Source organism: Limanda limanda, chromosome 16 (assembly GCF_963576545.1).
Source record: "Limanda limanda chromosome 16, fLimLim1.1, whole genome shotgun sequence".
In the NCBI taxonomy this organism is placed as follows: domain Eukaryota; kingdom Metazoa; phylum Chordata; class Actinopteri; order Pleuronectiformes; family Pleuronectidae; genus Limanda; species Limanda limanda.
Window position 1 is genome coordinate 14,815,424 of NC_083651.1, and position 22,210 is coordinate 14,837,633.

A 22,210-nucleotide genomic window follows, 5' to 3' on the forward strand; every position below is an offset into this window, starting at 1 on the left:
CACATGTGGATGTGATTGTGAGCACACTGGGGTTTGTTTCCTTGAGCGTCCACAGACAGTACATTGCGGTGACCAGCTCCATTTCACAAGCCGGAGAGACACATTGGATGAGACAGGCTCATCTGGGTCATTTCATTCTCCCTAGTGCGAGTTGCCATTGATTTCCATTATGGCTTGGCAGGAACCCACTGCTCTGACCTGCTGGACCGCCATTAGTGCCCTTTAAGTGTAGTGATGAATTGTCAAACGAAACATTAGAGGCGATGAGGAGTGTAGAGCCTCAGCGGCAACACAACGAGCTGCAGTGTTTCTCTGCTGCTTTGCATCGCAGAGGGGGAAGGAAGCATCAAGAGTGACCGCAGACAAATTTTAATGAAACATGTCTGCTCTGTCTGCACTGTTTCCCATGCAACATTTTAAAGTTCAGCAATCTTTTTAACGAGTCCTGGTGAATCATGCAAAACTATTCATATGGCACCATGATGCCCTGCCTCTCCCCCACTGCATGCTGGGATCTCACATTCAATTTCCCTGAGATCACTTCCAGTCCCCCCTAGTGAAACACAGTAATTTGATTTTTGGGCCAATATTGGGACAGAATGGAGTTTATTGCCCTTTTAAATAAAAAAAACTTTCATGCTAACAAATGATGCAAATCTCTGACTCAATTCCTCTTGTTTTTTTGCACAGGTTGCTTTGAGTGCTGCATCAAATGTCTAGGCGGCGTGCCGTACGCGTCGCTGGTGGCCACCATCCTCTGCTTCTCCGGTGTGGCCTTGTTCTGCGGATGTGGCCACGTGGCTCTCACTGGCACTGTGACCATCCTGGAAACCCACTTCTCCAAGGTCGTCAGTGATCACGCCATGCTGACCGATGTGTAAGTGACCTCACACTGTATGTGTGTACTTACATGGCTGCCTGTTATGCCATCCAGTGTCTGAGAAACGTGAAACGAGATCCTTGTTATTAATTGGAATTGTGTTTTCTGAGTTATTTATAGGAACTTTTATCATTAAAATAACAAATATCAAGCCTCAATTAAATTCTTCGTCGTAAGGGTTTGATAACGAGTCATGAGGAATCATTGCCCAGTTTTATAAATATAAATATGGGCTGATTTATTGGTGTTGGAAATGTTTTACTCCCTATCAGTATAAGCATCAGATGGCTCTGCAAATAATGTCAACTGGAAAGTAAAAAGAGGTCGAGTCTAAAGTGAAATAACATTTTAAATCAGGGTGAGTCTATTTTTAGCCGATATGGTTTCCCACATTCACTTTATCCTGGAGATGAGTCCTAATATGGACTTTTCCCCCCGTTTCAGAGTATCCATTAGTCCAGACAATAAAAGACCAATGACAAGAGACAGGAATGCACATATGTTTTATGTTGGTGTAGATTTGGAGTGCACTGTTTAATTTAAAGTCCACAAAGGCAGTCTGTCTCTTGGTGGACGCTTCCCAGAGACGTGCATCACCTGTTATCTCCACATTTGGCCTTAGGGAAGCTGGGCTGCTGTCTCCATCATATCCATCTGTTTATGATTAATCTGCCAGGCCCAGTTTACTCATGTGTTTCTACACCAGACGGTCGGTGGTGTTCCACACAGTTACTTAGCCTGACATTTTTAGTAGGCTTCTCCAGGGCTAAACACATGATGGCTGTTGATTTGTTCTGCTGTTTTGAACCCACTTCAACTACTTTACTGGTTAAAACTCATGTGTGTTTAACATTGTTCCTTAACAGAGTACAGCTGATGCAGTACGTCATCTATGGCATCGCTTCCTTCTTCTTCCTGTACGGGATCATCCTGCTGGCCGAGGGCTTCTACACAACCAGTGCAGTCAAGGAGCTGCACAGCGAGTTCAAGACCACCATCTGTGGACGCTGCATCAGTGGAATGGTATGTTCACACACAACCACCGGGCCAGGTGTAATCCTGATTTGTATACACTAATCATTTTAAAACAATGCTTTCATGCCATATGATTCAAATTTGAGGGGGGGAAAAGGTGGGATGAGGAAGAGTGTAATTGTTACCATTTCACTCCTGATTCTGGTTTCATGGTTGTCCGTTGACGCTAACATTGTTCCATCGCTGCGTCCTCAGTTTGTCTTCCTCACATACATCCTGGGCGTGGCCTGGCTCGGTGTTTTCGGCTTCTCCGCGGTGCCCGTCTTCCTCTTCTACAACATGTGGTCCACCTGTGCTGCCATGAAGTCTCCCATGGCCAACCTCACCAGCATCGACTCCATCTGCGTGGATGTTCGTCAATACGGTAAGAGGATAGTCACAAGAATGTCTTGTTGAGGAGATCAGGCTCCGCTCACTGGGAGAGAGAAATTTTGCCCCAGGGACCAGGGGGGTGCTGGGTCAGTGAGGGTTTAAACTTGGTTGGGATTCTCTAGTCCAGAACACGCAGAGGGCCAGAGAGGGCTGGTAAAACACTGATGCCCTGGTCCATCAGGATTTAAACTGATATGACTGATGGCCAGCCTGATGTTCCCTCTGGGAGAGTCAGGTGAAAAAGAAGAGAAACACATCTAACAATTTATTATCAAATTATTGTCTTTTATTGCTACTTATTTTACCTCCTTATTACTATTCCTGATGTCCTTCCCCGACCTCTAATTGTTTTTGTGGGCCTTTGCTTTTTGACACGTATCAAATTGGAGGTTTTTTGTGATCATGAAGGGGATAAGCTGAATATGAAAACTATCTGAATCTGAAACAGCTGTATGCTTTCAAGTCCAGACTTAATATTTATTATTAGCTCAGAGACACGTGTAATCCTCTCTGACTAATCACATGCTGCATATGCTCTGAGTGTGATCAGTTTAACCCCAGAGTTACTTTTAAAGGCCTGAAGAATTGGTTTTGTGTTTTTTCATTTAATAATCCTGTAAATTCTGTTTGTTGCTTTCTCAGGCTCAGGAGGAGTCCTCCTAATAACCTAACTGATCTCCATGTGTAAACATGTCACAGTGCCCCTTAATATCATTATTTTTCAGATTCAGAATACTTTATTTATCCCAAAAGTGTAATTGCTACAACAGAAACCATGACCCCACTCTGGCTCTCTCTCTCTCTCTCTAGATGTATGTGTGAGCTTGCATGAGAAGCCAGCTCAGAACAACAATATAAAGTAGGAGATAATTAGCATGATGTATAGGGGCGGCTGAGATATATCTGCAGGTTGGCTTCCATCAATGAATGAATATAACTATTTGTTTTTCAAGTGGACGCATAATGGCGTTGCTCTGAGGGCAATACTGAGAATTCCCTGAAAAGACATGGTCGGGTTGACTTAATATTCATTCTGTTTTCTGGACCACTACGAAGAGTTAGAAAAACTTGCAATAAAATCTAATCATGTTATTCTCTGTACTGATTTGGCATTAAAGGTTCAGTGTGTAAGATATAAGTGAACGGGATCTATTGGCAGAAATTGGATATTATATAATCCTGGTGATGTTTTCACTAGTGTGTTTAATCCAAATTGTATGAATTGTTGTTTTCTTTACCCTAGAATGAGCCCTTTGTATTACATACTTTATATTAACTTCGGGAGCGGGTCTTTTTTATGGCTGAAGCCATGTTTTTTTTACAGTCCTCCAAACTGGGCTAACTAAACACCTTTTGAGTTTTTATGAACTGGAAGCTACTACAAGTTCCCTTTAATGTTTGGAAGGGGATGGTGATGTGAGGGGTACTCAGCTGCTACATGCAACTTCACCACTAGATGTCACTAAATTCTACACACTTAACCTTTAACTGAATACACTTTTGCATCATTATTCACCTGGTACATCATTTTTGAGTGCGAATGAAAACGTTTTCACTTCATGGCTGCAGGAATCATCCCATGGAATGCCACGCCAGGCAAGGCTTGCGGATCTACGCTAGGTGACATCTGCGACACCAGTGAGGTGAGATGCTTCTCTCCTCTTCACTCACACACCAGCAGTGGGTGATGAGGAAATGGAGAAATAATCCCTCTTGCTTGTCTTCCTGCAGTTCTACCTGTCCTATCACCTGTACATCGTAGCGTGCGCCGGGGCAGGAGCCACCGTGATCGCTCTGGTAAGTTTCCCTCCAGTTGCTCCATCTTTTTTTTTTTTTTCTTTAGCTCATCTTTGCATGGTTTGTCTCAACGGATCCTGTGTGAAGTGGTCCTCTTGTCATTCCCATATGGTCTATATACACGCACTAAGGACTGTTACTCAGGCTTTTTCTCAGCTCCTGTTCCATTTGCTGTTTCCCATCTGCTTAGAAGCACATGGCCCTGATTTAACTCTAGGATGGTGCAGTTTGAAATTGTTATTTTGTAAATGAGTAATTAAAGAAAATCATAATCATGAGTTTGAACTATACAATCCCAAATATAATATGATAAGATTATACTTTTAATATTTATTTTTTTCCTTTACTTCTCTATACTTTAACTACTGGAAAATGATTGGACTTTACTAACTAGTGGTGATGAAGTCACCGGCATGTTCTCTTACATCCTTCTCTGTTGTCTCTCTTCCACCAGCTGATCTACATGATGGCTACCACTTATAACTTTGCTGTTTTGAAGTTTAAGAGTCGAGAAGACTGCTGCACTAAGTTTTAAAAGGGTCTTTAAGAGACCGGAGCAGCGTTCGAGGCTGCACTGAGTAGAGACAGTTGCCACTGACAACAAATGAACTAAAAAGAAAAAAAACGAGAATAGGAAAAAAAAAAAAATCTCTCCAGTAGTAATCACATGAAGTGTAAATAGCTGATCTGTTTCCTTTAGCGTTTGGTATCCATGGATATTGCTGGTCTGAGGACACCAGATGAGAGTTGTCTTCAGAGTGTAGAGGGAGATTTAGGTTTGTTCTGGTTTCCTTGGCACTGACTTATTGATTTAATAAGAAACGTGCACAGCTAGAAATCCACACCAGTGTTATTATATACAGTCCTAATGTGTGAAGCTGATTGGACCTGCACAAAGGCATCAACTTAATCACAAGGATTAAGCAGTATTTCACCCTGCATAAGAGGATGAGCATCAGTGCAGTCGGAGCTGAAATGCAAATTTGTTGGCTCACTCCTGAGGCTCTTGTGAAACCTAAATGTAAGATATCTGTGCAGGTCATTGCAGATGATTCCAAAAAAGGAAATCTAAATGAGAGTCGAGATTATTCTGAGGTTTTACCAAGAGATAAGCTGTGTCTCAATTCAGGGGCTGCATCTGTGGGAGGACGGGGGTCCACCTGACCAATGGAGACCGCGAAGGCCGAACCAAAATGAGACGGCCTAGTCAACAGAGGCTTTCTGCGATCGCCCTTACCATCTTGTCCCGCCCTTACTGCTGTGGCCTAGCAGCGGCACTGAGGTCGGACAGTTAGAAAGTTTTAATGCCCCTTGTGATTTGATCGATTGAGTTGAAGCCTGATACTCAAGCATTGCCGTTACCATTACCTCTTTGAAAAGTGGTTCGTCACTGCGGCTCAGTGAACCCTGGGATAGGTTTGGCCTTATCTTGTGTATGCCTTTGAAGGATCTACCTGTTGGAGCTTGTGTTTGTCGGGGATAGAAGGAGGCATTTGAAGGAGAATTTGAAATGGGGCAGCCTAGTCGTGCCGCTGTGTAGCAACCGGTCTTCAGATGAAGCCTCTGAAGGATCCAGCCCCTGAACTGAGACACAGCTATAGACCGCACCGAGCCCTTATAGATATATTTAGTATGAATAGTATGTACAGTATAAATCTCGGTCCACATCTGATGACAAATATCAAAGGTGTTCTCAGGCTCCATATTTTTGACTGCCAGATAAGTAGTTTTGGTGAAAATGAAAAGCATTTGCGAAAGGACTAGCTGCAGTGGCCAAGTGCCTTGTGCTTTTATTTCTTTGATTTATTTGCTCTGCCTTAAAATGTTTGGTACCATGAAGTGTTACGCAAAAAAAACACCAAGTATTATTTACTTTTGTCACGAGTTAGATTCTAAACTTAACTAAAAAAACAAAAACGTTTATCAACTGTATTATGCGGACGAGTATTACAGTGTGTGTTGTAGATTTCAGAGTAACAGCACGTACGTAGCGCAGCACTTGATGGAGGGTTAGGCCAGTACCAGGGGTATCCTTCTGCATGAGGTCTCACTTTTAATTCCATGTATTTTACAAAAGAAGAAATTCTCCTATTTTAGAGTAGAGCACACGTGTAATATTTTCTTTCCTGTGAGCGCTGATGCTGGTACGGCCTCGGCTATGAAGTTGATGTTATGTTTCTTACCTTTTATTCTCTCTCAAAGTGCCATTAAAGAGCCATTTGTTTTTACCTTTAACACTGAGCCTGCATGCTTACATTTCCAAGAACTCCTTGATCTGTTTATAGCTACTTATACTCCATATTTCATATATTTAATTTTCTCTTTTTTTGAAGACTGTAGCTTTTACTTTCTATATAAAATAAACAATCTTTGTTTACAAAAAATACCCCTACTTGGTCTATTTATTATTAATCCAAAAGCGAGTGTTTCAGACGTATACGGCTCGACATGCATACGAAGCAGGGTGTCATGCTTTGCACTAACCTCCATTGTTTTTCAGCTGCATTAAGGTTGCATGTATTACTCACTTCCTCTGCTCACCATCACGCCTTTAAACTTTCATTTCTGTAGTACCAGTCATGATCATCACAATAACGTTATAACTGTTAACGTCACCCCTGTGTGTGTGAGGTCTTTTATTTGAGAATCCTAACTTTGTGTGTGTCTATAATGTACGTACTGTAGCTCTGACTCCTGTAGCTTGCTTTGCGTCTCTCTGACATGCTCACCGGCCATCCACCTCACCCTTCTCTTCCAGATCCACTTCCTCATGATTCTCTCCGCAAACTGGGCCTACCTTAAGGACGCCAGTCAAATGCATGCCTACCAAGACATCAAAATGAAGGAGGAGCGGGAGCTGCAGGACATCACCTCACGCTCAAAGGAATGCCTCAATTCCTATACATAAGGATATTACACGCACACGCCACATAAACACACACACACACACACACATATTCATTAGACACTGCGGCCAACCACCGTGGCCCTGTTGGACCAAGACAACGCTAAACCAACCTGCCAACTGCCCCTGACACTGTGCGGTACTAACCAGGCTCCTAACACACTAATGCATCAGTGTTGCTTCCTGCACTAACTTACCAAGAAGTGTTTTAGATCTCCTAAGTCAAGTTTCATTCATGCTGATATTTTTCTAGCGAGAGAAAAACAAATTCTTCGTTGTCATTTCATTTACTCTCACCCTTCTTTTAGAACCATTTTTTGCTGGGGAAGCTTGAGACATTGCACTATTCATATACAACGCAGTTATATTTTTACAGTCTTGCTCTGTCTTTTCTGAGCGGGTGGGGCCAGTTTTCAACAAAGGAATGTACAACCTTTTTATTTAAAATATTTTGCTTCTCAATTAGAAATGCAGATAAATTATACATGTGAAAGGCCTTACGTCAAAGATGTTTTACTTCACAGGTCAGAAAAATGGTGATTTTTAGTATTCTCTAAAGTCCATTACACTTAAGTACGTAAGTGTATTAGTCTGGATCATTTCATTGTTGATTATCAGTTCTAGATTCAAATTCTCGTCATAGATCTGCGTAAAACTCGCACAGACCTTTCATGGCCTACATTAACACTACCTCAGGTGTGCACTATACAGCCTCTGGAACACTTCTCCCTTTGTTTAGCTATGGTATGAAAATCCCACTTCAACTGCAAAGAGATGCCTCGAACACAAGGATATATTTAGGTACCTGTTACCAAGCGCACACATACATACACACATACACACACACAAATACACTCACACTTCCGGAGCTCTTCATTGTAACGCCATTGTGGTGTTTGATTGTTTTTATGAGTAATTTCATAAGAATGAATCACTTGCTAAACGTGGACCTCTGCCAATAATGACATAGAAAGATATTCGATTTATTAAATATCTTAAATGTTTGGTGAAAAAAGAAAAATCAAGGTTTGCTGATGGAAAGAGCTACAGATATTGGCTTATTGTATATGACTAACATCTGTACGATACCAAGAATGAAATCTTACTTGGTTTTGAAAACTGAAACAAACAGAATTATGTCCCATGTGTATTGGTACTTAGAAAAACCTGTTGATCCAAACAGATCTTAAGATATGAGCTGTACATTACGAGCCAGGCTTTTTTCTTATTTTTACTAAATACAAAAAATACCACTTTTTCTTAATTTTCTATATTTGCATCTTTTTTTGATGTGCAATTGTCATGATTCTGACATAATTACTCGTGTAATATTTTGTCTGCTAGTTGAATTACAGGAATAATGTTTCTTTGTTGCATGGAGATAACCTGTTACTGCAGCTACACACGTGATGTACAGTCATTTATACTGATGTCATTAGTAGGCAGTGTTTGCCTGATAACTTTTTTTTCTCTCTAACCGATTAATTAATCTATTTTATGTAGCCGATTACTTGTAGATGTTATTTTAGCTTCTTTTATTCAAGTCAAACTTCTATAAGTCTTATATTGTTTTGTTCCTGTATTTTCTGTGAATGTCAAGGGCTTCCCCGTAAATTACTGAAGCTTAAATTTTGGAAACAGCAATCGCCACACCGGCCATTTATAAAACTTAATCGAAATGGTAAATTCAGCCACAGTGTGCATGCCAATGTGACCATATAACCACAGGTGTGCAGAGGCTGATATGATGGATCTACATGAAGCAGGGGTTTGTCACATCTCATCTTTGTCCCTCATGATTCCTGTTGAATGAACCAAAAGAAAAACTAAAGAAAAAACGCTACCTATCAATCACCAGAAGGATAAAAATTCCAGTATCCTGTCTGACTGGAAATCCCTTTATGACATGACTGTTTTTATGGAAATAAAAAATAATAATTCCTCTCCGTTTTGATGCCTCCTTTTTTTGAATGATAGAATGTCTTGTACAGCTGGTCAAATTGTAGAACAGCATTTATTCATACACAGTTATTGAAAAAAGTATCCGATAGAAAAACATAAAGATCACACTTAAAACGAGAGTAGAAAAGCTTGTATGATTCATCAGCTTATGAAAGTTCATGTTTGCAGTCCGGGACATCCAGCTCACCAGAAATCTTCGTCTTCATCCTTGTGAGAAAATGCTGTGATGCTGGGAAAAACAAAAAGTCAAGTCAGTGAAAAGCCTCGAGGGACAGAAAGTAATTTCTCAATTAAGTCATCCTTAAGACAATGTAAATCCACAACAAATAATACTATAAAGATAAAGAGATGATGAGAAATCATGAAAGAAATTGCTTTTGAAAGAGGCTTATGTCGGCTTATACACAGTCCAGACGGTAAGTACCCAGGACAGTTGAACTTTCTTTGTTCTTTGAGCTCCGCTTCAGCACATTCAGGTTAGTAAAAAGGATAATACAATTAAAGTAGATTTAATTAGAGTCAATATATAAATAACTGTGGGAGAAAGTTACCTGTCTCCTCTCTCCTCAAACAGACTCTTGGCCTCTGGGCTTGTGTGCCCGGCTTCTTCGCTTCCAGAGCTCTGATTAAAAAAAAAACCACTCAGTTTAAAACAAAGTTTTTCTTTATGAGAGCAAAGTTGTACTGTATTCTCAGACATTTGGAACGAACTCACCTGTGTGGGCTGCTTCTCTCTGGCCTCCAGGACCATTTTCATGTATTTCTCCAGTGGATTTTCACCTTCAGGCTCCTCTACATCATCCTTCTGCTCTCCATCTCCTTCAGTCTTATTCCCTCTTTCTTCTTCTTCCTCTTCCTGTTCTGGATGCTCCTCCTCTTGCATGACCTTGATAGACAAAGACACTGTCAGGACTCAGACATCAGACTAACTTTTCTCAGGAAACACAAAAAAGTGGAGATCTGAAAGAGCAGTTTTAGTGGAACTCGGTGAAAGATTATCATTACCGTCTCTTTCTCTAGTCTTTCAAGTTCATGCAGCTCCCTCTCTCGTGCTTCCTCTTGCTCCCTTTGCCTTCGCTCTAGTTTTTCTTTTCGCTCTCTTTCCCACCTCTGCTCCTCAGCCTTGTCATCTTCCTCTTCCCTCGCAGAATCACCTGCGGTTTGTGGGACTTCTGCAAAACATATGGAAAGACACGAGTTGTAAGTAAAGTTCCTGTCTTCCTTATGGTTTGCACTGTACAGAGCGATCCATGAGACTGATGGTAATCAGTTGAGGACAGGTCTGACTTATTTTTACAGTAGAAGGCTGTCCTTGTCCTTTAGGGGTCACAATTATGCATCAGTGGACTTGGGGCCTAGCGACTCACCCGCCGGGCCCTGCGAGTCCATCGGGTCTTCTGGGAGGCCCTGTGGGCGGGGGACAGACGGGCCATCATGGGCCTCTTCAGTGAGAGGGACGGCAGTGTCCAGGAGAAGCTCTGGAATGTGGCCGGGCTCTGGAGGGAGACACGCACAAAGAGATCTTTTATGCTGCACCATAATGCAACAGGGACAGAGAACCAGCACAGAATACATAATCAGCTGCCCTTCATCTTCACCATTGTGCGGGGCCACTGAGAGGACACTTTGGAGGCCGGTCACACACTCATTAAAACGCAGCCTTTCAAAAAATCCAAAACCTCCACACCGGATATGCTGATTTTGGCACTGGGATTTTGTTTAAATTAATAAAGAAAACAATCAGGACAAATACAATAAAGTACATCATGATGAAATATTATAAAGTTCCCATTTGATTACAGTTTTTGTCAACAGCACTTTTATAACAACGACACGCATTTACTGTATTTTATTTACAGAAAGGAGACTGGAAAAGGTCTGTACAGGGACAAAAAATGAAATACTATTCTTAAGTACCTGACAAAATCCCTGTCAGGTCTTCAAGGCTTATTCTGTCAGGTCGTGGGGAAGAGTCCGAGCTGGTGAGGACCGGCTGCATCTGTGGTGGACTGAAGAAACAAAACAAAAAAGACAGATGAGGGCACCGCTATTCATTATCTCCTTGTGTAAGTGTGTGAGAATGATGCACTGTCCTTGCCGGTGATACGGCAGATGGTACCTGGGCTGGTCTCGTGCTGTGCTCTTGAGCTGAGGGCTGCGAGGTGAACTGAACTCGGAGGACGAGTCACCTGAGGTCACCCCCTCCTCTCGGGGGGCAAGAGGGAGCTGCCTGTCAGACGACAGCTCTGGGAACGGCACTGGAGACACAACTGGTTCTATAAGGGGGAAAAGACTCAATGTTAGAAGATACAAATATGGGAGGAAGATCATTATCCAGACTGACATGGAATATAATGTTTAAACTGTTTTATTCTCTGGAACTTTAATAAAATATGTACAGTATGTGTTAAACGTGCTGTGACTGTTTCATTATTTATTCCTTAACAGACACATTTAATTATTACTTTTAACGCGTATCGTATATTTATGCATACCTTCTACAGTTTCTCTTTGAAGCTTTTTCCTGGAGGGGGATTGTGGTGTGGAGGACAGACGTCTGGTTGGATCAGAGATTTCATCCTGACGGTGTCCATCACTTAGAAACACAGGTTCAGTCAATGAATGGAGACTGTGCTCAGTGAAACCTGTGGACTGGGGTTGGTTGTGGGCTTCTAAGAAGGTCACTCTTGGCTGTGCAGGTGGTAAGGTGTTTCTGGTGTCATACGCTGAAGAGGAGGATGTTTGTAAGCTTTGGGGAGACGATGGTCTGTGTGAAACCTTTGATTTGTGGGGGGAGTGAGCATAAGAATGGTGAGAGACCTGTCTCCTTGGAGGAGAGCTGGGCAGATGTGAAGGATGTGGCTGTTGTGTGGAGTGGGGCATATGAGAGATGGTGGAGAGCACTGCCCTCTGCTGGTAGTTCCTGTAGGCTTCCTCCAAGGTCTCGGCCTCCCTCTGCAGCTCCTGGATGCGAGCCTTGGCTTCAGCCACCAGCTCCATGTCGGAGTCTGGAGAGTCACTCCGGGGAGACTTGAGTCTTCGCAGGGGCCCACCTGCTCCACAGATATCACCATAACCCGCTCTGGCCCTCAGCAGAGCTCTGTTCACATAGATGTCAGGCGCAACCAGCTTGTCAGCGTGGAGCTCCAGCAGTGAGTGATCGACAAGTGAGGGCTTGGGGTTACACAGCACTTCATTTTCAAGAGCTGCCACAATCCCATGGATTGCAGAAAATAAAAGGGGAAGTGGAAAGAAACGGAAAAGCAAACAAGAGGAGAGTTGAGAACCAGTACAGAATACCAAACACCATAAAAGAGCAGGATCTCTGAGAAAACCTCTAAAAGTTGTCTATATGCATCTACACCTATAAACCAATTGCTACTACTTCAATATGGCTTTCCTTCTTGTTTTTATTAAACTATCTATTAAGCTGATTGAAAAAGAAAAAGAAGATTTAATGTTCAACTGAACAATGAAATCACAGTCAACTACAGAAGTGGTATATCACTGATTATGACACAAAATATACTGGACACAAGACACCAGTATGATTTAACTTTAGTTACTAATCCCACTAAGATGTGGAGAACATGGACATCACAGTACCTTGCTGTGTTTGGCGAAGCTTTATCTTGACGTCTTCGACATGGTTTTGAATCCACTGAACCTTCTCCTCGCACTCCATCAGCTGAGCCTTGAGCCGAGCGCAGTGCTCCACCTGCAGAAAAGCCACAATTTACACAAACAAAGTAAATATTAAATAAAACTAGGGCTACGTTGTAGCACTTGCGGGCCCGAGCACCCGCACGTTGAAGCCTGTTGCGGTCGGGGGAGAGAGCGAACGATGACCAAGCGCACGTCTCCGCGTTGGATGCGTTTTCCTCTCTGTGGCAAGGATAAACGCTTCACATTCCCAGAAGTTGAAGTTGATCTGATGAAAGCACTATGAGTTTGTCAAAGTACAAATGTGGAAAATGGCAAAATTGCCATTAAAATCAAAAATGGCGGGCTTCCTGTTTGGTCTAGCATGTCTATCTAGGAGACTTATTTGTTTTTTATGAAAAGACATATGTCCCTATTTATATTTATATGCCCTTTAGGGGGCGCTAGTCAGTTATTTTGCCAGGCCCATTCCTTAAAACCATCTGAATGTCTGAGGGGGGGGGGAGTACACTTGGTAGTTTGAGGGAGATAGACCCATATACAATACGATACAATACGGCCCCCCACCGCTTGGTGCTTGGGTTCTTTCAAACACATTCATGTCAGTGTAATTATATTCTGTCTTTACAAAGTGACAACTAAATATGTGTGATAAAGGAAGGTCAGTGTTTGATTGACAGCTGATCTCTGTGCGGAGCAGAAACGTCACCACGACGAACTTTGATCAACAAACATGGAGACAAAAGAAGTTAAAGATTTCAAGAGCTTTTAATGACTCCAGTCTATTTGGGTTTACAGAACTCAGCTGTGGATCCAAAATCATAAACCCAAATCCCAGCATAGAGAGGATGAGTGAATGTGCTCTGGACTCTGTGGAGGAGAGTCATGGTGTCAGAGACGCTGTAGAAGGACAGAACACCTGCACTATGATCCAGGTACACTCCTACTCTGGAGGACACAGGACCTGACACTGGAGTCATGATCCAGTTGTGATAAAAGTCATAACTGTTTCCATCACAATATAATGACCAAGATTTATCATTGAATCCAAATTCACATTCATCTGAGTCTCCTGCTATGCTGATATTCTTGTATGCGACTGCTACACCAAATACTCCTCTCCCCCCCACCTCCACCTCCCAGTAACAACGTGCAGTCAGACTCTCTCTACTCAGGACCTGAGGCCAATAAGTGAATCTGTCTGGGAGATCAGAATAAGACTGATCTTCACTCATAAGTGTTACTTTTCTGTTTCCCTCAGATAATAACAGACGTATGTATGCTGTGTTTGGATCCAGTGTGATTTCCTGTGAATATCTTAAGAAGTCAGTTCTGGTCTCTGGCTCTGGTTGTCGCAGTAAAACATCCACTTGAGACACAATCTGTAAAATCTCTGTCTCTGTCTCACTCAGAATGTCCTGTAGTCGACCTCTGACCTGTGACACAGCTGCTGTCACGTCCTCAAAGTCCCTCAGAGGACGGATCCTGATGCTGGATGAGTGTGTAGATTCACTGAGTGGTAACAGTGAGGGGTAGTTGTGTAGAAACTGGTTGTGATCCTCTGTGTCTGAGAGCTGCTTCAGTTCATGGTCTTCCCTCTTCAGCTCAGCGATCTCCTGCTCCAGTCTCTCCTGAAGCTCTCTGACTCGACTCACTTTAGTTTCCTGCTGGGATCTGATCTGCTGCTCCACATCAGAGCTTCTTTTCTCCAGCAGATGGATCAGCTCAGTGAAGATCTTCTCACTGTCCTCCACTGCTTTATCAGCAGAGCCAGTTTTCCTCCCAGTGCAGACATCACAGGCCACATCTTCAGGTCCAGCATAGCAGTGATCAGCAGGAGCAGCTTGGAGTCCAGTCTTCTTCAGCTCCTCCAGTGAATCATCTAACATGGTGTTTTTCTTCAGGACAGGCCTCAGTGTGAAGGTCTGTCTACAATGAGGACAGCTGTAGCTTCCTCTCTCCACCTCTTTGTCCCAGTGGGTGTTAATACAGCTCTTACAGTAGCTGTGTCCGCAGACAGTAGCCAGCGGATCCTTCAGTAGATCAAGACAGATTGAACAGGAGAGTCTTTCTCTGTCCAGTTGATTTTCTCGCTGCTCCATTTCAGCAGCTACCAGAGACTGTAAAATAGTTTCACTTCCTACGAACAGAAACAGATCTCTGCTCCTCCCTCTCTCCTTCACCTCCTCTTTTTACCATGTTTTAACACACTATTGAAAAGAGCAACAGTATGGTCCCTCAGCAGCTGCCGCCTTTATGTCAAACTGTTTAAAGGCGTTTAATCAAACTTTGAAGCCACGCCACGGTCACACGGTGTGATGAAAAATCAATCTCTAAATCAGTTTTTATCTCCATCTTGTTGTGATGACACTCATCTAAATTTGAAGTTGATCTGATGAAAGCCCTGGGACAAGTACGTCAAGGTAGAAATGTGGAATATGGCCAAAATGGCCACTAAATAGAAAATGGCGGGCTTCTTGTTGCGTTTTTCATAATGCCCCTTGAGACTTTTTTGTTTGTCTGGTCATGATACACAGGTGAAGATCGGTCAAAGGGAAACCTAGGGGCTGCGTTCCAGGGGGCGCTGTTGAGCCATTTTGCCACGCCCAATTCAAATTACTCCAGAATACTAAAATATCCGTAGACCTTGAATTTCCTGCAAAGTTTCATAACTTTTTGAGCATGTCTAGACCCTGAAAAACTCCCCCAAAGGGAAATAATAAAAATCCTTACAGTTTCAATAGGGCCTCTCACCATTCGGTGCTCGGGCCCTAATAAGCGACTTAACATTTCAAGAAAAAACTAAAACTGAACACAAAGTTTCCCACGCTCGGTGAGAGGCTGACTGACCTCCCTCTGGAGCCGAGCCTGCAGCTCCTGCTTCTGGCCGTTGAACTCTTCCTCTTCCAGTCTGCGGGCGCTCTGCAGCCTGAGAAGCTCCAACTGCAAGGACAGCTGCTCTTTGGACGGCTTACTCAAATCTAAGAGAGGGGTTATTAAAGTCAAAACATAATCTAAGAAGCAAAGGTTATATTTCCCAATGCTGCCTCTACTTTAGTTGGGACATGTGTGACGATAAAGCGGGAGGTGACATGCAGAAGTTATGATTCAACAAGTCATTTTTAAATGTTTTTGTACAGATCTGAGGACAGCACATAGGACAGTAGCTTCTCCCCTGCCGCACTGTGACGCATGAAAATAGTGTGCATCTTTGAGATAGAGGAAAAGTTTGGTTCTCTGCAATGGGAAAAAGTAGCCTTCTGTCTCTTCTCAGTGTTAGGGAGTTGTCAGCAAAGTTACAAGAGCAGCTCAGATGCCCCACATTGGCTAGAAAGATGCATTCAAGAAGCTGACCCTGAAGCAGTGTCACTTCACAATACACTGCATCTCCCACAGCTCACAGTGAGCCCAGTCTCAGGTACTCTGTGGGAACTGGATTTATCCGATATTAAAGAAAAGCAGCTTCAATTATTCTCAAGTTCTGAATCTCTAGGCTCAGATGAGCAATAACTCTCAGACATTCAAATTTCAGACAGACAGAAAACACTGAGCCTTTTATGCTCTGATGGGGACACTGAGGCACGGGAACCCCCCTGAGAGCTCCTTGGGAACAGCAGCCGCTCCTCACCTGCATGGAGGAGCCGGTTCTCCTCTTGGGCCTCATCCAGCTGCTTCTGTAGCAGACGCAGCTGCCCCTGCAGCTCGGCTTTCTCTCTTTGCAAGCTGGTGTAGTCACTCATGGTCTCCACTCTCTCTCTCAGCAGCTCCTTCTGTTGAGTCAGCAGAGGAATCTGCTGCTGTGCTGTGTCGAGCTCCACCTGGGCAACAACAGAAGAGCCGTTGAAAGAAAAGCAAAAATGAGGCGACGGAATAAAGTAAAACAAAGGTTCACAATCAGGTCGAGAGTCAAAGACACCAACAGTACATCACATGTGAACACATCAACTAGACTGTCTACTGTAAACTTTTGACAGAACATCATCACAATGAATGAATTAAACTCTTTCCCATGGGGCCAGGTAACATTGACTGTTTGTATCGACAGTAATATCGAATTAATAATATAGACTTTTGACCCTATTTATGAGCATAGTTGATTTTGACTCATTGCTATTTGTCAAACTATATATTTACATGTATGCTGATATCTCAAAAGGCTGTGAAAACTCCAATGTACATTCTAATGTGATTTTGACGTATGCATGTCCACATAATGTGACTAAGGTCTTATAACTCCACATGCCTTAATTCGATTATTGCTTATTCCGACCATGACTTTATTTAGGTTAAGGTGATCAGAAAATGCTGTTTTTGTGGCAGTGTCAGTCAGACTATGGTCTTTATCGGATCAACACAATATTGGTGTCCATGTAAACGCGTCCTCTGCTGGCTGTCTGGGGTAGTGACGCTCACCTGCAGCCGTCTCAGCTCTGAACAGGCTCTACTGTGCTCCTCTAATTGGGAATCAATTACCGCTGACTCCCTTTGGATACGATCCGTTTCCGCTGAGGAGGAAAAAGCACAAAAAAGATTGTAAACATCAGCAGGCAGTAATGAGCTACTCAGTAACACAAGATTCATTTAAATACTCACCTTTGTTTCTTTTCTCGTTCTCTGTTAGGTCTTCGGTTCTCTTGAGGAATTCGTCTTTTAATTCAAGCTGATACCTAATTTCATAAAGACATGGGATTGACAATTCAAAAGAGGTCTGACAAAACATCTGACAAACTGTTTTTTCCTTCTTTGTAACCAATCAACAGTCAAAGCCATGAATCACATGGTCAAGTGGATGATCTATGGTATGTTTACATGTAGTCATGGAAACAGAGCATGACAGCAAACCTGGCAACAGAAAAGATTCACTCCACTGATGATTCTTTTTTGTCAGCATTAGTCATACTGTAGCTTTGAAGGAGAACCAAATGAAACATACATTTAAAAAGCAAGATTGAGACAAAGGTGTTCATTTCACCAAACAAAATCTGTGGAGTGTCGTTTGTGTGTTTATTGACAGTGCCTCTCTCAAACAGGACAAAAATCCTTCTGGACTCTCACTGACATTCAAATAGCTCAGTGACCTTTTATATTATATACACACACACCGGAGGGATTCTACTCCAGCACTACGCACAATGAGTCTATCCTTCAACTAGGAGTATTTGAGAGATAAAAACTACCAGAATGAACAGACAATATAAATGACTTGTGTGTTATTTAAGCAAAAGAGAGACATTCTTGGATTCAGCGTGAAAATACCTGGAAAGTTCATTCTTCAGCCTTTGGTCGTGTGTGTCCTCCAATGTCTTCACGCCCAGTTCTCTCCTCCTCATCAGCTCTTCTTCGATCTTGATCTTCTCCTCGTGAATTTGACAAGTCCTGTTGTTGTACAGCAACAGTTAGATTCTCTACGAACAAACTGTCACAGCGGAGCGTACAGCAGCCCTTTACTAACAAAAAATTGTTTAAATTAAAAAGCTCTCACTTTTCAAACGCCTCCATTCTCATTCTCAGCTCATTTTCTCTGTTCCGTTGTGTTTCAATTTCTTTCAGAAACAATTGTCTCTGCATATACATGTTTTTTTCTTCTATCTAAAGAAAAGAGAAACACAGAAGAAACATCACAAGACTTGGATTCAAGCAACTGTCGGGTAAACCAATGAATACTGAATGTAACGATGTACCAATTGAAATAAGAGTGATTTATCTTTTGTGGAAAGAAAGCAGCGACCTACCTCTTGTTGTTTTTGCAAGCGATCAATGGCATTTTTCTCCCGCTCCATCAATGCCTTTGTCTTCATTTCATAAGTCCTATCCATACCTTGCTTCAGCTTATCGAATTCTTTATGAAATTTAGACTTTTCTTCCATCTTCACCTTGGCAATCTCAACGTCTTTAAAATGTTTAAGCTTTGGATCCAAAAACAGAAATGTTCACATATTAGCATTAATATCTTTTAATTAGAATATGTTTATTGCAGATATGAGAGTCCAGCAGGTCTGCTTGCTTGAACAATTTCTTATTGATTTACTTGGTAGAAACATTTATGTACCTGTGTGCTCATTTCTGCCTGCAGCTGGGCTTCGATTTCTTTTCTGTATGCAGCCAGTTTGGATTCGAGTGGAAACCATTTGTCTCCACTACAGCTTAAGTTCTCATATTCCTTATCAATCATTTTCATCTTGTCAACTGTAATTAAAAGGTAGACAGAAAACATTAAAAGCTATGCACGGATTTATGATATAAAGTAAGAGATCAGTTCCACGTACCAAGAGACTCTCCGTAGCTCGCTGTGCTTGTTGTCTGCGTGTCGGCATCATGGCTCAGGCCCTGAGTGTGATGGTGTGTTAGCTGTGTTAGAAGGCTGACCAGGAACCCTGGAGGACAAAGTCAAGGTATACATGTGTTCATTGACATCAGGAAGTGGTGGTAGAAGCTGCTGTATTTAAAAAAATGAATACTCCACATACCTTTATCATTGTTGTCTTTATTTGAAGACTGTAAAAAAATATATATATATTATAACTAACAACATTTTTATATTATTTATCATTGATCGCAATATTTACTTACCAGGGATCTGTACATGGATGACTCTGGACTAATTTTAAGAAGTTGGAGAAGATTCTCTTTAGTGAAAACCTGCCAAAATGGATCAGAGACCAACATTTTTGATTTATCAACAATGTTCTATACACGTAAAGCTACAGTGGATTCAATACATGCAGACGTCCCACTCACCTTCTCCTTGCAGAGGCTGCTCTCAGGGTAGAACACAGATAAGGTGTACTCGTACCCCGAGGAGCTCAGATGATCAGCCACGATGCTGTTACACGCTGTGACCAGCAGGGGCTCAGATCTCCCGGGCACTGGTCTGGGGACCGGGTCGCCTCCGGTCAGCGGACGATGCTTTAACTCCTGGATGAGCTGATTCCGCAGCTGAGTCTGGAGCCCGAGAGACACAATAATAAATGCAACTGACACCGAGCAGATTTAACGACAACGACACAAAGGATGCCGAGCCACTTACTTTGAGTGTGTCGAGCACTCCCTTGTTTTTGAAGGTTTGATAGAGTCTCTTCCTCAGCTCGTCCGGGGTCAGGGAGTCTTCCTTAGTCGCGTTCATGACTGGAGAGTTGTTTGCAGGAGCCCGGACAGAAGAGAAACACTGAAGCAGGAAAACAACAACACAGTTATGCTAACATGGTCGGCTTAGCGAGCACAGACATCACTTTAAACGACTTTAAAGTTATCTTACCTGGAGTTGGACTCAATTGTAACTGTCTTCTTCACATCTGCATCAACAGGGATCCAAAAAACACAATTATAATCCATCCATGAAGTCGCCTGACGACCAGAAAGCGTCCCTCTCTCCAGGAGGTGGTCCCTTGTCAATTCAATCCGTCAACGGACACTTTCGTTCCGGGCTGTCCCACAGTGATGACGCAGGAAATAAAAGAATAAGGCTCCCGAGCACAGATGTTACTTTAGCGTGGTGTCGAAGTTTTAATACCCGCCATCAAAACACGAGTTTGTTGTATCTGCATAATGTCATTGATCATAGATTCCTGTGATGTCGTAGATGTTGCAAAGATGAAAGATCATGTATACGAAGAGAAACAGGAGTGTTTTTGACCTGAACAGATCTTCTAGTCTATATGTCGTGTTTATTTTTTATTTTTTTTACAATCCAACAATTTATAGTATTTGAGTTGTGAGTTAATTATTTCATGACACTTACTAACACATCAGTTTTACAATAATTCATATTATACTATGTGGATTTGGCAACTCGGCCATGACGTAATCTACCCGCGACTTCTCGATCCACCCTCCAGGAAATCAAGTTGGCAGGTAAACAAACGCAAATCGACCAAAATAAAACGCTGTATCTGATGTCATTGTCGCTTAATCGTAATATTTGAAGTGTTGTTATAGTTAATAAACTTTTACGAGACCCTATTAAAGGCTCGGACGGTGACAAGCGTCAGTCGGGATGCGGTTAGCTTGCTAGCTGGAGGTTTACAGTCTTTCTGGTGATGGTGACGGTGACATTTTGAACGATTTGATGGTTTAACGTCGTTTCTTTTGGTTCCTATTGATTTCATGGCTGCTTGGCTTCGCTAGGACAAAGGGGACACGATGTCTGGAAGTTTTTATTTCGTCATGGTTGGTCATCAGGACAACCCCGTGTTTGAGATGGAGTTCCTGCCACCTGGGAAATCCGAGTCCAAGGTAAAGGGGCTTCGTTAATAATGACAGCATCAATTAACTCATGTATATTTCCATCTGGAACGATAGTGGTTATTTATTAAACTAACCACAGACTTGGACATAATAGTAGATGTATAATCTCCAGTTATGTTTACTGTCAGGGGCCCATAAGGCTAATCATAATCATAATAATAGTATTAATAGTGTATGTTTATGTATGATCTTGTTGGATAACATTTTGTTCTTTGACCACAGGACGATCATCGTCACCTGAACCAGTTCATTGCACATGCAGCCCTCGATCTGGTGGATGAAAACATGTGGCTGTCCAACAGTATGTACCTGAAGACTGTGGACAAGTTCAACGAGTGGTTTGTTTCTGCCTTCGTCACTGCAGGACATATCCTTTATGCTGTTGCAGAATATGTGATTGTTTTAATATTTAGGGCAACAGGAAAAAATGTCAGAATGGCCAGTAGAGTCATGTTTGATGATCTGATATCAGAGGTTAATTGGTAATGTAGATATGACGCAATGATAATTTCTTAATTAATTTACAGACTGTTAATCAACCGTTTTGATATTTTGTTGTCATTCATAAAGAAAAAACAAAACAGAGACTCTCGTATTACATACTTCTTTAACACAGTTTTTTTTTTTTTTCTTTAATCATTGTAAAGGAAATATGTATCTTTATATATTTTGATTGGAAAAATATCAGTTCCAAGAAGTCACATTAGTCTTTAGGACATTGTGGTGAGTTCAAGTATTTTTCTTAAAATTTTAGAAATTACACATTAATTTTTGAACACCCAGATTCAAAATGGAAAACAGTTTTTTTTGTTCTACTACTACTACCTTTATCTAACCTGCTGGTTTGCGTAGTGTATTATAAATGTTTTCAAAGTCATTCATGTTGTCAATATGCTCAATGATTATTCACCTTAATTATTTTCCCCACATATAAGACTCATCATGCTGCATGACGCACGTCAAGAAGATGGAATTAAAAACTTTTTTAATGATGTATATGACTTGTACATTAAGGTAAGTTGTCTTCTATTAAATGATAAATTCAAGAAACCTTTCTTCAAGTGTTAAAAATGTATCTTTTGTCTCTGTTCCAGTTTGCAATGAATCCTTTCTATGAAATCAATGCACCGGTCCGCTCAACAGCTTTTGAGAGGAAAGTCCAGTTTCTTGGAAAGAAACATCTTCTGGGTTAATCACATCTCATGTACGAGGATATAGATGTATATTGTCTCTTCGCTGTACATATACCTAACATACTTGTTTGATGTCTGCGTCTTAGTCTTTTCATGTTTGTAAAATGTAACATAAATCTGGATTTTCTATGAAGATTTTTCTGTCTGACATTCTTTCTA

The 22,210-nt window shown here is 41.9% G+C and overlaps 3 protein-coding genes across 4 annotated transcripts in view; 2 read left to right on the forward strand and 1 right to left on the reverse strand.

Moving 5' to 3' along the window:
- The window catches only part of gpm6bb (glycoprotein M6Bb), a 32,027-nt gene extending 23,095 nt beyond the window's left edge, over positions 1–8,932 (forward strand). The window contains exons 2-7 of one of the 2 annotated variants that reach the window (XM_061088630.1): positions 691–877; positions 1,747–1,903; positions 2,111–2,279; positions 3,857–3,930; positions 4,019–4,084; positions 6,843–8,932. In XM_061088630.1, the coding sequence (XP_060944613.1) occupies positions 691–877; positions 1,747–1,903; positions 2,111–2,279; positions 3,857–3,930; positions 4,019–4,084; positions 6,843–6,992 (803 nt within the window). In that variant the 3' untranslated portion in view covers positions 6,993–8,932. Of the gene's footprint in view, positions 1–690; positions 878–1,746; positions 1,904–2,110; positions 2,280–3,856; positions 3,931–4,018; positions 4,085–4,538; positions 6,471–6,842 lie in introns of those variants that run through there. The other variant, XM_061088631.1, reaches the window with a different exon arrangement.
- A 75-nt stretch (positions 8,933–9,007) lies between these two features.
- Positions 9,008–20,001, reverse strand: ofd1 (OFD1 centriole and centriolar satellite protein). The gene is made up of 23 exons (XM_061088331.1): positions 19,870–20,001; positions 19,642–19,779; positions 19,353–19,556; positions 19,185–19,253; positions 19,082–19,109; positions 18,881–18,988; positions 18,664–18,800; positions 18,347–18,520; positions 18,097–18,203; positions 17,871–17,990; positions 17,208–17,281; positions 17,028–17,119; positions 16,243–16,432; positions 15,465–15,595; positions 12,558–12,669; positions 11,447–12,157; positions 11,071–11,227; positions 10,869–10,960; positions 10,319–10,447; positions 9,957–10,123; positions 9,667–9,837; positions 9,503–9,573; positions 9,008–9,180 (listed from the first exon to the last, which is right to left on the reverse strand). Exons 2-23 carry the CDS (start codon positions 19,735–19,737, stop codon positions 9,135–9,137), a joined length of 3,186 nt encoding a protein of 1,061 aa, XP_060944314.1. The 5' UTR covers positions 19,738–19,779; positions 19,870–20,001; the 3' UTR covers positions 9,008–9,134.
- A 412-nt stretch (positions 20,002–20,413) lies between these two features.
- Positions 20,414–22,199, forward strand: trappc2 (trafficking protein particle complex subunit 2). Its single transcript, XM_061088670.1, has 5 exons — positions 20,414–20,465; positions 20,739–20,846; positions 21,081–21,223; positions 21,785–21,872; positions 21,953–22,199. Exons 2-5 carry the CDS (start codon positions 20,754–20,756, stop codon positions 22,049–22,051), a joined length of 423 nt encoding a protein of 140 aa, XP_060944653.1. The 5' UTR covers positions 20,414–20,465; positions 20,739–20,753; the 3' UTR covers positions 22,052–22,199.
- Positions 22,200–22,210: the final 11 nt, after the last annotated feature.

Coding starts and splice junctions, on each gene's coding strand:
- trappc2 (XM_061088670.1), top strand. CDS start 20,754: ATGTCTGGAAGTTTTTATTTCGTCATGGTTGGTCATCAGGACAACCCC. Junction 20,847..21,080: donor CTGGGAAATCCGAGTCCAAG/GTAAAGGGGCTT, acceptor CTTTGACCACAG/GACGATCATCGTCACCTGAA. Junction 21,873..21,952: donor TATATGACTTGTACATTAAG/GTAAGTTGTCTT, acceptor TCTCTGTTCCAG/TTTGCAATGAATCCTTTCTA.
- ofd1 (XM_061088331.1), bottom strand. CDS start 19,737: ATGAACGCGACTAAGGAAGACTCCCTGACCCCGGACGAGCTGAGGAAG. Junction 17,282..17,870: donor CTGAAGAATGAACTTTCCAG/GTATTTTCACGC, acceptor TTATGAAATTAG/GTATCAGCTTGAATTAAAAG. Junction 9,181..9,502: donor TTTGAGGAGAGAGGAGACAG/GTAACTTTCTCC, acceptor TGTTTTTCCCAG/CATCACAGCATTTTCTCACA.